Here is a 14,516-nt window from a genome sequence, read left to right on the forward strand (position 1 = left end):
CGAGACTCTTCCAGAGTGCGAGGCGGGAATCGAACCCGCAAGCCGAAGGAGTGGGTCCAAAGCCTACGCTTTAGCCCCCACGACCATCGTCCCACTCTAATATCTATTATATTATATAATATCAAGTAAGACTCAAAGTGATTGGATAGATTTTTCTAAACGAAAAAATGAGATTTCTGTATTAAACAACAAGAATTCAATTTCACTTTCATTGCCTTAAAATTTAAAATTTTTGAATTATAAGCCTGCAAACTTTAATCATTCTAAAAACGTTGAAAACTAATGATAAAACATTTCCATTCAATAGCAACAACTACAGGTTGTTTCATAATTTTAATGCCTAATTATGAAATAAAAATATATGCCTCCAATTAAGGTACTATAAAATATATTTAAATAAATAAAAAAAAATATAAGATTTTGTCCCAGAAAGAATTAGAAACAAAGAAAAAAACGAAGAAGTTAATGTGGAGTTTTATATCGTAATTCCATTTTCTACACCAATCCATTTTGAAGATATTTACAATTGAAAATACGCCAACTTCTTTGATTTTGAATTTTTAGTTTAAAATAATAAAATTTTGAAAACCCTTTTAAAATACGTCCATCTTGAAGAGTTTCAATTGAAGATCCTTCAATTTTAAAAATGGATAAATAAAAATCCTTAAACTTTCCTGATTTTGGAAATGAAAAGTCCACTACTCAATTTGTAATCTTCTAAATTAAAAACATTTCGAATGTAAATCATAAAATTTATAGAATTTGTAACCGTGAAACTTAAATAATTTTTAATTGTAATTTTTCAAAATTAAGAACGGTTCGATTCTAAAAATACATAAATAATTTTTTCTTTAATTGGAATGATTTTGATGAACGAAAGATTAGTTTTCAACTCTAAATCTTCCAAATTGAAGATATTTCGAATGTCGATCAAAATTGTATAATTTTTCATTGCAAATTTAAAAAATTAGAAACTCTTCAATTTTAAAGATTTACCCTTCAAAGTTCTAGAATTTTGAAGATTTACAATTGAAAATTCTTTAATTTTAATGATTTGCAGTGTAAACTTCTTCACATTTTAAGACGTATAAAAAATCTTAAATTTGGATGATTTTGAAGATCAAAAGTCGAAAATTTTTAATTCTAAATTTTTGAAATTTCAAATGTAAATCATCAAAATTACAGAATTTTCCATAGTGAATTTTCAAAATTAAAAAGTCTTCCATTTTAATTATGTACAATTCAAATTTCTACAATAATGCAGAGCCGGAAATGAAAATTCTTGACTTTTCAAAATATAGAATTTCATATCATTCAATTTTCAAGATTTACATATAATAAATAACTTCTTAATTTAAACGACTTTTATTTTAAAATGTTTGAAATTTGAATATTTCCATTTGAATATTTGTTTCTTCCCCGTAATCTAAATGTAATCTAAATTTAAATTATCCTAAAGTCAGATAAAAATGATTTTTATGTCGATATAACATGATCAGAATTTCATATTACAATCCAAACTAAAGAATTTCTATTGGGAATGGTTAAACTGTGATACGCCACCTGGTGACAATAATCGGAACTAGAAAGAATGTACGTACGATTTTAAAGATGCATTTCAGTTTGTGCATAAAAGATTTTTAACGATTTTTTTGTGGAGCTTAAAGTATTTATTGAACAATAAAAATAAGTCTTTATCAGAACCAAAGTGCCTTAGATGGAATTCACATATTGTACAGTGAAAAAACACATTTTCTGACAGAAATATTTATCTAAAATAAACAATGATTGTACTATTTATCGTGATTTTCAAAAGATTATCAACTTAAATGGAATTATTTTGAAGCAAAAATGAACTCAAACTAAGTTTCTATTAATTTATACACGAAATATTTACTATTTAAAAAACTGATCTAAAAGTTCGGTTAGAGTTCGTATTTCAATTCAAGTCTTCTATTATTTGTATTCTTTGCATATTCTGTATAGAATTTGTAGCTAAATAAATTAATTAAAGTTTCTTTAATCTTACAATGCATTGAAACTTACATGAAATAATTGTAAAAAAAAAAAAACTATTTGACAAAAATGTGTTTTTTTTCACTGTGTAAAACGGAAATTTTATCTAAAACTATTTGTTTTTGATGAAGATTTGTTTTTAGTATTCAATCATTGTTTTATACTTCACACAACAATCGTAAGAAAGTTGTTATGCAAAAATTGAAATACATCTTTAAAATTGTACCTACTATATCGAGTTCTAGTTTTCGACACCAGGTGGCGAAATGGTAAGCCACCATTCCCAATAAGATGATCAGAATTTCATATTACAATCCAAACTAAAGCTTCAATGTTTTCAAAGTGAACACATGAATTTAAAGATTATTATATATAATATAATTAATTATTAATTAATAATTGGATTCTTACCTCAATTTTCTCGAGGCTGCAATCGCTCGGGCTTCTCTCCATCGTCGAAGCAGCCATAAGTTTGAACCGGCTTCTGATATTTTCCAGCTCTGTTTTATAATCCATCTGCATTTTGTCAGAGGCTTCCTTAATGAGCCGTTGTTGATCATCATGAGCTGCAGAAAGCTCCTTTTCCAGTTCTTGAATCCTCTCTTGGCACTGGGTTAACGAACTCGTGAGCGAGGTGATTTCCACAATTCTAGCCTTGTTTGCTTCCTCCAGCGCTTTTTCTTTTTCAGCATTGGCTTGCTCTACGGCCTCTTTCAACTGTCCGTGAAAGCGAGCTTGCAACAGATTAATTTCCGCCTTCTCATTCTCTAAAGTCTGTCTCATCGTGCTCAAAAGCCGCTCATGCTCTGTGATTTGCGTCTCTTTCTCGAGAATTGTGTCTTTCAAAACGCGAACATCCTCATCTCGACTCTGCAGCATCTTCTTTACATCTGCTATCTCGAGTTCATGATCTACCGTCAATTCTTGCTCGCGTTCTTGAACAATTCGTTTACACTCGTTTGAGTGGAGAGTCACAGCCTGATTAAGTTGCTCCGTCATAGTCGCAATTCCGTTTTCATCCAAGTTCATTCTTCCCTTAATTTCCGCAAGTTCACTTCGGAAGGCTTCAATTGCATCACAGGAGACAGTCTTCATCACTCGCAAAAGAGCCCGTAGTCGTTCCACTTCATCTTGGGAGTTTCCGAGGTTTTCCTGAAACAAAAAAAGTTGGATATTTCGTACAAAATAGTTACTTCCAATTTACTCGATCTTTTAAGGTAGTTGACATGCCACAAGTCAGATATTTGAAAAAAATAGTTCTATGATTTTAAGAATCAAAATATTATAAATAATGTCATTTCAAATAAAAAACATTATTTTTATGAAAAATCCTAAAATTTATAACAACAGAAAACATTAATTTTAACCATTTTTTTGCAATTGAATCTTTTCTGACCGTCGCTTCTTACCAAATTCTGAAAAATGATTGCATTTTATGATGCATTTTATGCAATTTTAAAAGTAAATTTTTCTATGGCTGAAATCATTCAAACCATTTTTTTTTAAGAAAGCGTTTTTTCAACAAATAATTCTATTTTACGATTATTTAGCTAGTTTTAAAATTGGCAACGGCAGAGTCGTAGAGAATGTTTTCGCAGAAAAAATAAGTTGTTATTTAATCAAATGCAATCATTTCTCGAAAATTAGTAAGAAGCTACACCCAGAAAAAATTCAACTGTAAAAAAACACGAATGAAATGAATGTTTTTTTTTTATTTTAAATGACATCAGTTATAATATTTTGAGTCTTAAAATCATAGAAGAACTATTTTTTTTAGATATCTGACTTTTGGCACGACAACTACCTTAAAGAATTCACGATCGTTTGATATTCAACGACGAGCCTAGGAAAAAGATCAAAGACTTTCTTTATGATAGATTGTTTTGGGATTCAAAATAATTTTGTTCGAAAAGTGCCACAGATAATTTATTCAAATGGATTTTCACATGAATGGCATGATCGCAAATTTGGAAAGATACTGGGAGCTGGGAGTTCGGAAAAAGAGTGCGACGGCAGCTATCCTGAAAAATTAAAAGACACAAGCGCCTACGACTCTCGATCTCCCTTTTTTATAGATTTGAAGGCGAACTTAAGGCATATTGGAAATACGTACATGCTAGCTTTACAAGCAACAAAACATTGATTAATGGTCCATTGTGAACAAGCAAAGGCTGTGTTATTCATGTTTCACTTTCAGAAAAATATTGTTTTCCATCTGATGCAATCCAAAAATGTATCCAAAAGTAAACCAATGCAATCTCAGGGTATCTACTTCCGTTTATAAATTACGTAGGTAAATAACTTGCTTTAATGATAATGGAATCATTTTTTTTTTTTACTATGACCTTACACAATATTAATAATCGTCTTCCCAGAATTACATAAGATTCCAGTAATTATCGTTTTAGTTCATTAGTAACTGTTTTCTTCCAAGAAGTAGGCATCGATTTCCATTTTTTTCTAGTTTTGAAACTCTATACTAATTTCATAATAGCTGAAACTGAAATTTTCGAGTGGCAGTTCTTATTACACTTTATACAGGATATTGAATTTTGAATATTCTAACAAAGTCAAGTGGATATATAACAAGAAACATGATAAAATATTTCGATGAAGGAATCAAATTCACATTGTCCAATAAAAATCATTAATTGTGTCTCGGAGGAAACTTGAAATTCAAACAAATTTTTAATGTTAATGTTTTTCGTCAAAAACTAATATTTTTAAAACTAAAATCACTATGTATCGGAGAAGTTAGAGAAGCTAATTCTAGAATTTTTAGATTGTGTAAGTTTTTTTTTACAGGAAATTAGTTTTTTACTTTTTTACTTTACTTGTAAATCTTCGTTGTAGTCCAATCATTTTCCAATAACAATTTTCTAAAAATAATTTCGTAAAATATTTTGAACTTTTAAGTTCTCTTGCAAAGTTAATAATTCTCCTAAATATTCCTAAAATATTTCGAACTTGCAAGTCTTCTCCGAAAAATATCACTTTTCGGTCAAATACCACAATGACCTAAAATTGTTAAAACCTGGAAATTTACTCACAGTACCTAATGATTTTTCAGGAAAACTGATTACTTGATTTGCAATTTGTGGTTAAAAAGATCCCCAAATGTGTGTCGAAGCTTTTTATAATAAATTTGTTGATATGTTACGAGTGAAAAACGACCAATTTGTATAAAATAGCGGAAATTTAAAATAATTAAGTAGCGATTTGGATTTTTTTAAATTACGTCCAAGTAACGACGCTTTCGTTATGTTGCCTTGCGTGTCTTGTGCCAAAAAACTTTGTCACCATATAAATTTTGACATTGTACATTCGTAGCCATATTATTTTAAAACAATTCCTAATATTTAATTTACTTATAAGCCATATTATTTATTATCAACGATATATTAGGAAAATATTGAAAAAAGTTCCGTAATTTCATTTGTATCCCTAATTCCGGGATTACACTTTGCTTTTCTTTTAAGTACAAATTTGGTCATAATTTATAAAAGAAACCTTCAAAAATATTAAAATAGATTCTTGTTCGTGTGCAAAATTCTGATTATGGTCACGATTTCCCAAAGTTTTCGCTGTTTCCTCACCGATCTGAATGAAATTTAGTACATTTGTATTGAACAGAATGAGTTACAGGCATCACTGCGATATTTTTTAAACTAACAAAGTTATTTAAATAACCAAATCTAAATTTTCGAGAGGCTAAAATACACTATAGTAAGTCCGATTTCAAAACCAAAAATAAAATTTCCAGGCAAATCATTAAATTTATCAATATTTTAAATAATTAGTACGACTTGTTTAAATTTTCTCGCAGCTGGAAAGTTATATCGAACTATTAAAATAATTTTTGTCATTATCACAATGATCATGACTCATTTCATTCGCCACATTTTATTGAATTTAAACAAAAAAGAAACTAGACTGCCAGGGTGGCCACTATTTTTTAAATATTCTACTCCCGGCTTTCTACCGGTTCTCCCGGTAAATATTTGTGATTTATCCTGTGTTAGAAAAAAAATTACCTCTCTTTATGAAACCGACAGTTTTTCGCATACATAATCTATTGCGGAAGCCGATAAACATCAAGAAACCTTTTTGCTAGAAGTTGATTGACTTGGAATCGTATAACAAGTAGGATAAGGAAATTTTTGTGATTAATAAAGAAAAATACAGCTGCGTACTACACACTAGCAGTAAATACACGCACGCAAATCGCGCGTTCCTGTCTCTTGACTTCTATTTACTATCATAAAAATATGTAAATTTAAAAATCAATAATTTTGAATTGCAATCGTCTGAAATTAAACAAAATACGAATGATCGTGTACAATTTAATTAGAAAAATGAGTTGAATTGTCTAATTTCTAAGTCGAGGCGCTAAAAATTAAACATTTTTAATTTGAAATAGACAATCATGAAACTAGTATGATTTTATATTAAAATTTCAAAAATAGGAAAATGTTAAAACTTTCAAAATTGAATAATTTAAGATACGAATATTGAAAATCGGGTCATTTAAAATTCAGAGTAACTGAAATTGTACTCTTGACGATTTAAAGCGTTCAAAATTAAATAATTAAGGATTGAAAACTTTCGAATTTGAATAACTTTAAATTCAAAGCGATTAATATTTGGTCATTAATTATTTAAAACTAAATTGCATCTTTCAGTCAAATCTTCTGAAATTCTAGATTTTTAAATTGTTATTACATAATAAAATTATAAGTTAACATTAAAGCTGTTTAAATAACTTTTTCTAAACCGAAAAATGAATTGCATTGTTCTAAAAAAAAACTTTAAAATAAATAGTAATTTTAAATGAGAAACATTAAAAATGCAAAAAATTCTCCTTTGGAACGTTACAACTTAAACGAATCCGAACTTCATGTAAAATAGAAAAAATGTTGTCACAAAAAATAATGATATTGAAACTTTTTTCCTACTCAAAACTTTAAAAATTTTAATTATTTGAAGCAAATATAAATCGCTTAAAAATTAATAGTTTTTAAATTGCTTATTATACATACTTTTCAAAATTCAGTTTTAATGGCAAAATTGGAACATATGAAAGGTTATAGTTTAATTTTCATGTTTTTTTGTTTAAATTGAATTTGAATTTAAAATCTTCTTTTAGATTAACATTCTAGAAAATTTCCTATCAAATATTTTTTAATTTAAAATGATTAATTTAGTTAAATCTTCAACTAAAAATGGGATAATTTTAAGATTATATATTGAAAATAAAAAATGTAAATTAAAAACACAAAATAATATTGCTATAATATGATTTCAATTTCTTAAAATGTACAATTTTAAGCTTTTCAATTTGAAATTCCTTTATATTCACCTCTAAAACTATTAAATTCAAAACTTAACATCAAGGCTTTTAATATGAAATTTTGAAATATATAACAGCGAAATGGTCCTAAAATTTTGAATATTTGAATTGGAAACCACAATATTGTTAAATTTAAAGTTCGAAATCTCCAAAAATTAATTTCATAAAAAACTTTAGTTTCAAGACCTCACATATTACCCAGCGGGTAAAAAATTTAAAGACGTTTGTAAAACGTCTTAGGACAATTCATGCCCACTGGGTTTTAGAATTGCACATTCAAAACTGCAATTTTTAATTAAAATTATAAAAATTTTAAACATGATAAATACATTAATAATAAGTATCATATGTAGTATCAAGCAAGATTTAAAACGTCTGAATAGACTTTTTTAGTACAAGACGTGATTTCTGTCAAATGAAAAATCACTGTCATTTTCACAGTTCAAAACACTTTGAAAATTATGTACTTTCAAATTGGAAACTTTCAAAAATGACAAAATACGCGAATTATGGAATACCGGAAATCTCGCGGTGTAATATTTCTCTCCCGATTCTCTCGGGTGGGTGGCCACTCTCGACTAGGATTAACTTTTCTCGAGACCAGATTATTGGAAAAAAAATTATAAGGTAAGTGTTCTCCACATCTATGAAGATAAAGAATGATAGCAGCGAGTAAGGAGAGTAATTAAATTCCTAAATAGGAAAATGAAGGGAAAATAAGAAGTAAAGAGAGGGAAAGTGACCCAACGTGGCAGTGGAACGTTTACGGCTACGACTACGGAATTGTTCAGCGAGCTGTAAGTCGGTCCAGTACCTGGAGAAGGGATACGATAGCCTGATGTTGGGTGTCAGTGGGATGTTCGCTGAGACTGCTTGGCAGTGATTCGTCCATGTAAAATTCGGTACCCATGAAATCAGCGCCTCCTAGACCGACGGGACTGCTGCCTTCGCTTCCGCACTCTTGTTGGCGTTGATGCTCTTTTGTCTGACCGTCGCACCCTACGGGTTGAGATACGGCGGCTGGATTTGAACTCGAGGAATGAGGAACGTCGGAAATTAGGGATAATGGAACGTTACTTGATGTTTGTGGATAGCATATGAGATGATTTGGGCCGGATGCACCGTTTTCGGTGCACTCGGTTAGCGGGCTAAGCTGACAGGGTTGTTCGCTTGTGGTAAGGCGAGGAAAATGATAGGATTCGGGTTCGCTCGATGAAGACGATCGATTTAAATCAGTGCCTTTCGAATTTAGCGGGGGAATATTAGTCGAGGTTGTGGAACCCAAGGATGCACTTGGCTGGACACCAACCTCCATTTTCTTCTGCTGTGTGTGTTTCATCCCCTCGAAGTAATTTAACTTCGAGTCTGTCGCTCCTTGACCTATCTTCTCGAACTCTTCCGTGTCAGTTTCAGACTCAAAATCTCCTCTGGAAATTAGAGATTTCATTACAATCAAGAGCCCATTACATTTCTTCATTATTTGCATTATCTCATTTGCTGTTTTAATTGCATACCTGTCAACCAGCATCTGCGGTCTAACCACAGACGGTTCTTGGTCCTTTGAAGAAACGTCAACTGGCATCGAAGTATTTTCTTTATCTTTGTTGACTTCGACGCTTCCCTCGCTCAAACTCTTGGAGTAAAAGAACTGAGTGATGCTATTGAGATCTGGAGAAGAAACGCTAAGCGCCAAGTCTGGCAGCTGTTTTCTCAAAGATTCCATATCATCCACAGTCAGCTGCAATTCAAATTTCATGGAATTATCAGTAAGGAGATTTTCTTTGCAGACACAAAGACTTTGCTGTATGAATTTTAAATTAGCCTCAGAAGTACAAATTTCTTTTTCTTATAATTATATTTCCCTCTGTTACTAACTACTACTGTTACTTTTGGTATTATGTAACCTGATTGCGATTGCGTCAATATTCGATAGCGTTCATTGAACCCAATCTGAAGTATAAAATGTGTTTTATTCAAACTTAAAAAAGTTCCTGATTTTGCTGGACCATTAAGCACGCTCTTGAATGCAAATAAAAGTATTTCTTGTTTTATAGCCAATTTATTTGATATGAAATTCGTAGCAATTAAAAAAATAAATAAATTTAATACTCAATAAAATGTCTTTTGTTTTTCCGTTATTTTATCGTTTTTAACCGGAAATTGGTATTTTAAAATAAAAATCATTAGATTTTCAAGATACACAATTTTTTAACAACTAGAAATTGGTATTTGTAACACAAAGTATTATAATTCGAACAAGATTTACAATTTCTGAAGAATTTCAGGTTATAGTTCAATACCAATTTCTAACTACATTCCAATTTCTAAAAATCAAAATTTTAAATACAAAGTTAAATTTTAAATAACAATTTTTCAACGACTTTATATTATGTTGTCGCGTTTCGCCTGAAAGTGATATGTAGAAAACGAAACTCATTAGATTTAAATATGCTCGAGCTTTTTACTAGGAAACAGTATAAATTTCAAAGAAGGTTTAGAATTTTTTTACCAATTGAATCTTAGTGCTTTAAATCAGAAATTGTTATTTTTTAAAATATTTAATTATCAAGTGACATGTGCTTGCGATTTATAATGGAAATCGATATAGATTTCGAAAATTAATCATTTCTGAACAATTTCAGGTTAGTGCTTTACACCTGAAATTTGAATTTTTAATGAAAATCCATTAGCTTAAAAAAAAATATATATATAGAAAGAAAGAGAGAGAGCGAGGGGGGGGGAGAAAAAGAGCATTTGAAGCGTTTTGTGGCTCTGCGGTCCGTGAACCAAACAATTAATAATTTTACTGAGGGTCGCAAAAAGCCACAAAGACTTTCTATTAATATTAATTTTGAAATTGCGTGAGTCAAAATTAAATCTTTTTAAGATACAATAAACAGTTTTTGAAATTTTAACCAAAAGTTAGCAGAACGAAAGTGCTAACTGAACTAAATTATTTTACCCACAGCTATGTAAGAAGTTTTTCATCACTACAATTTTGTTTTATATAGGATGAGCCGAAAAAATTTTAATTCTACCTGAATCTGTACTTTTCCTATTTCAATTAATGCTAATATTACCATTTTTGAAGTTTTATCAATCCTTTCTTTTTAATTTTAAAATTGTTTAAAATTAAAACAAAAATTTGTTTTTAATGTCAACATTTTTAAAGGAAAATGACCCTTTTTTGATCAAATTGAAGGCGATTTGGGGGTAGCCTTATTTTTCTTTGCTCTTTTTTATCGTATTTCTTTTTTTAAATTTGTATTCGTTAGACTTTTTTTTCTGAATGTCCAAGAACTTCTTAGCTAAATGAGAATATTGGACGTTAAAGAGAAGTTGACATTTTTATTTATTTCTTTACCTTCGGAAGAGAGTTGTCGAAAACCGGCGGCGCCTGCGTCGCAAAAGGTGGGGGTGTGTCCTCCAAGCCAGGGAAGAGTGTATTCAGAAAGTGTCCCTCGAACTTGGTCTGGAATTCTCGACGTCTGTTCAGTTCCTCGCTGTGGACAGTCAACAGTTGACAGGCCAATGTGCTGGCCCAGGTCAAAAACGATTGAGAGAACGTTCTTCGTCTGACGACTTCAGTTATGGCACTCATGTACATTTCAGGAGCCAAGTGAATCTGCTGCAGCACTTCCAGATGCCTCTTTAGACGCTTCAAGCTCTCGTGGTACATAATCAACTTACAGTCGATATCTATTATCTTGCTTTCGACGTACACGACCCACTTCAGACGGTAATATATGTTGGCCGATAGTTCCTCCTTTGCTTTCGCACACCTTCTGCGAATGTCTCGAAGCTGATTGTGGTTATTCAGCATAACGGTGAGTTGTCGTTTATGCGAAGTACAGAGATCGGGAAGAACGCTCGCATCGCCTTCAATTTTCGTCCGATTTTGATTCTGCAGAAATCCGTGAGCAAGTTCACTCTGCTCCTGAACGATCTTCTTAGTCTGAGCCATCAAATCTTCCAAGGCCATCAATCTTTCCCCGAGACCTTTCACCTCCTTCATGTCCTGCTTGTTTGCATTGAGAATAGCTGCATTTGCCTCGTCCATCAGCGATTCCAGGACTCTCTCGTTGAACTGCTCCAAGCCTCTCGAACATTGTTCAGCCACTTGTTCCAAAGTGCTCTGGTTATCCTTAGCCGAGATCCACTTGAGTAAACTCAACACTTCTGGATCTTCTTCTGTTGTGGGCAGCTCGTCTGGAGTGAGAAACCCTTCTGCTTGCGCTCGCAATGCAGGCAGAATCGGGATTTTCGAGAGGGTTCCGACATCATCACTGAAACTGGAGACCTTTCTGTTAGCAAAATTTAGAAAATAATCCAACACGGAAGTTTGCATCATTTAGTGTCAAGCAATTTAAATAAAATCATAAAATCGCGCGTAAAATCTTTTCGAATCTGTTAACATTCTCTTAGAATCTAAGACTTGGATTACTGGAAAACTCATCAATATTTTTAAATCCCTGAAATTGTTTGAACGCCCTTAAGATCCTTAGAAATATTATCATTTCTTTTGAGTTCCTACGGCTCATATCAATCTGATAATATCACTTGAAATCTCTGCTATCCTTAGAAACTCTTAGCAATCCTTAGTAATAATCAGGGATACCTTTTTAAATTCCTTAGAAATTTTTTGAGAAACCGTAGAATTTTAAAATTCCATTTAATTCCTTAAAATCTTTAAAATTCCTTGAAATTTATAAAATACCTTAAATCATGTAAAATCTTATAGTAAACCCAAAAAAATCGAGTAAAATCTCGTAAAACATGTTGAAATCTGTAATATTTTTCAAAATTCCTTTGGAAAATGATGAAATCCTCTGAAATCCCACAAAATGAGATGAAGCTATTTGAAATCCCTTAAAATCTTGGATATTTTCTAAATTCCTTGAAATCTTTTAAAATATCCTAAAAGCATTGAAATCCTTTAAAATAGTTGTTTATATAACATTCTAATGTTAAAAACACGCATAAGATATTTTTAACATATTGCTTACTATTTTTAATTAATTGTTGAAATATGAATTTTCTATCACGATGTCAATCGAAGGGCCCCTTTGACGTCAAAGGGTTCGGATTTTCTACCAATAACAGCTCATGTGTCAGTTATTCTCAATTATCTTTTTCTGTGCCGATGTTTTGTTTTATTTATGTGCACATCGAAAATAGAAGTCGCAAACTATTGTTTAAAAAAAATGTCAAAGGAGGGTTTCGTAAAAGCCAATAGCGGAAATCTACCGAAAATAGATATATTTTTAGTATCGGAGTACTTTAAGAATAATTTTCACTTCGTACGTGCAGAAATACGAGGAATGAAAGTACACCTGTAAGCGCATTTATAAATATATTATTTCTAACAATCACTATACATAAAGCTATCGAATCAAAATAGTTAGAATAGTTTTCATCAAAGTCACATCGTTATATTGATGGATAATTATGAGAACCTCTGTGTCACGTCAAACCCACGTGACACTAACTTTAATAAGTATTTTACCGTCTTCAATTTTTAATTTTTGTTTTATTTTGAACGACTCAACAGAAAAAAAATTATAACGCACCTTCGGTTCGAATTAAAATTATGCATTAAATAATTATTTGATCTAAAATCGTGAAACAATCGTATTAGTGTCATGTTTTTAAAATAGTAGAAAAATAGTTAAATCGTTTAAAAAAAGAGTCAATAGAGGCGTGAGTTCAAGGTCTGCATTTAATTTAGTTTTTAATAATTTAAGGCAATTAGAAAAGTTAATCAAGATGTCGGCTTGAATTTACCGGTGATCGTGTTCTTAAAACTTCGGATGATTCTAAAGTTATTTATTGAAGTTGATCTTTGTCCATGCTAATTAGTACATTTCTTTTAAAAATGAGGTCCCAGAAACGTACTTCTCTTTTCCCTTTGTTTTTGTTTGTTGCTTATGAATCAAATCGTCATGTCACCCTGCTGATGCAAATTCAGGAGTAAACGACGCTACAAGAACTTTCTCGAGCGATACCGTTATGCTAGATTAAACGTGATGGCTTACTTTTGAAGGAGTTCTATGTACTGCTGCCTCTCAGCATGGTAAACTGTGAAGCTGTGCTGAAACTGCTCGGCTCTCGACTGGAACATTTGTGTGACATCTTCGAGATTTGCGACGACAGCGGCCCATCCTTGCTGCTGCAAGTGCTGATCGTGGACCAACTTTTCACAAATCCTGGTCTGATCTCTGGCCAAACCGCAGCATTGTTGGGCCAGCTGAGCACGTGTAACGATGGTTTGATATGTAGCCGGCATCAACAGAGAAGCGTCGACTTGGCTCTGAAGATCCACATCTGCAACCAAAGAAAACTCAATCTAGCATCATCATCTCAATTCAGCATCATTATTGCCGATGCGATTGCGGTGGCTAGTAACGCAGGAGAGGTAACAAGGAGGAAGGATATAATTGATCGACGCTTCTGAACGCGCGTTGAAGCTCGCCAGCGTGATCTTGGCACGCGATGAAAATTCAAGGTCGCGGGTACGACTCGTTCTCTCTTTCAGATCTTACGACTTACGTCATGCTGGATATGCAACACGTTGGCGTGGATTACATAGTGGGTGTTCCTCTCAAACGCAAGCTTTCTTTTTCCATTTTCGATCCCAATAAGGAAGAAGACTAGAAGCCTGATTATTTAAACACCAGGACCACTTCTGCTTCGACAAAAACTCACCACAGATCAGACTCTTACCGGAGAAATAATTAACAGATTAATATTTAAAGACTAAAATTCTAATTTTGAAAGACATTTAATATAGAATCCTTTAAAAATGGAAAAAACAAATTTAAACTGAATATTTTCAGGGCTGCCCCAGTCTATTTTACTTTAAAAGAATTGAGAAAGTTATTTACTTAAACCGAAAAAGTAGTTATTTTTTCACAAAAAAGTGGAATTTTTTAAAATTACCTAAAATATTTCAAATCCATTGGAAATCCCTTAAAATAAATGTATGGAAAGTCGTTCTATATATTCCGTGACATTTTTTAAAACTTTTAATAATGCCTTGGAATCTTTTGGACAAATTGTGGGTCCGGATGCAATAAGGGCACATAAAATTTTTTCGTGCGAAAACGAAGTCCCCTGGAGGCTTTAGAAAAAATTTTCGAATTTTAATTTT

General features: G+C 31.7%; 1 protein-coding gene across 3 annotated transcripts in view; it reads right to left on the reverse strand.

Moving 5' to 3' along the window:
• LOC117168142 (RB1-inducible coiled-coil protein 1) overlaps positions 1 to 14,516 on the reverse strand; it is a 46,155-nt gene that overhangs the window by 9,409 nt on the left and 22,230 nt on the right. For 2 of the 3 annotated variants that reach the window (XM_033353561.1, XM_033353560.1), the window contains 5 exons: positions 13,402 to 13,690; positions 10,731 to 11,658; positions 8,881 to 9,104; positions 8,181 to 8,793; positions 2,428 to 3,168 (listed from right to left, as the gene is read on the reverse strand). In XM_033353561.1, the coding sequence (XP_033209452.1) occupies positions 2,428 to 3,168; positions 8,181 to 8,793; positions 8,881 to 9,104; positions 10,731 to 11,658; positions 13,402 to 13,690 (2,795 nt within the window). The remainder of the gene's footprint in view (positions 1 to 2,427; positions 3,169 to 8,180; positions 8,794 to 8,880; positions 9,105 to 10,730; positions 11,659 to 13,401; positions 13,691 to 14,516) is intronic. The other variant, XM_033353563.1, reaches the window with a different exon arrangement.

The sequence above is a fragment of the Belonocnema kinseyi genome, chromosome 2 (genome assembly GCF_010883055.1).
Source record: "Belonocnema kinseyi isolate 2016_QV_RU_SX_M_011 chromosome 2, B_treatae_v1, whole genome shotgun sequence".
Lineage (NCBI taxonomy): Eukaryota > Metazoa > Arthropoda > Insecta > Hymenoptera > Cynipidae > Belonocnema > Belonocnema kinseyi.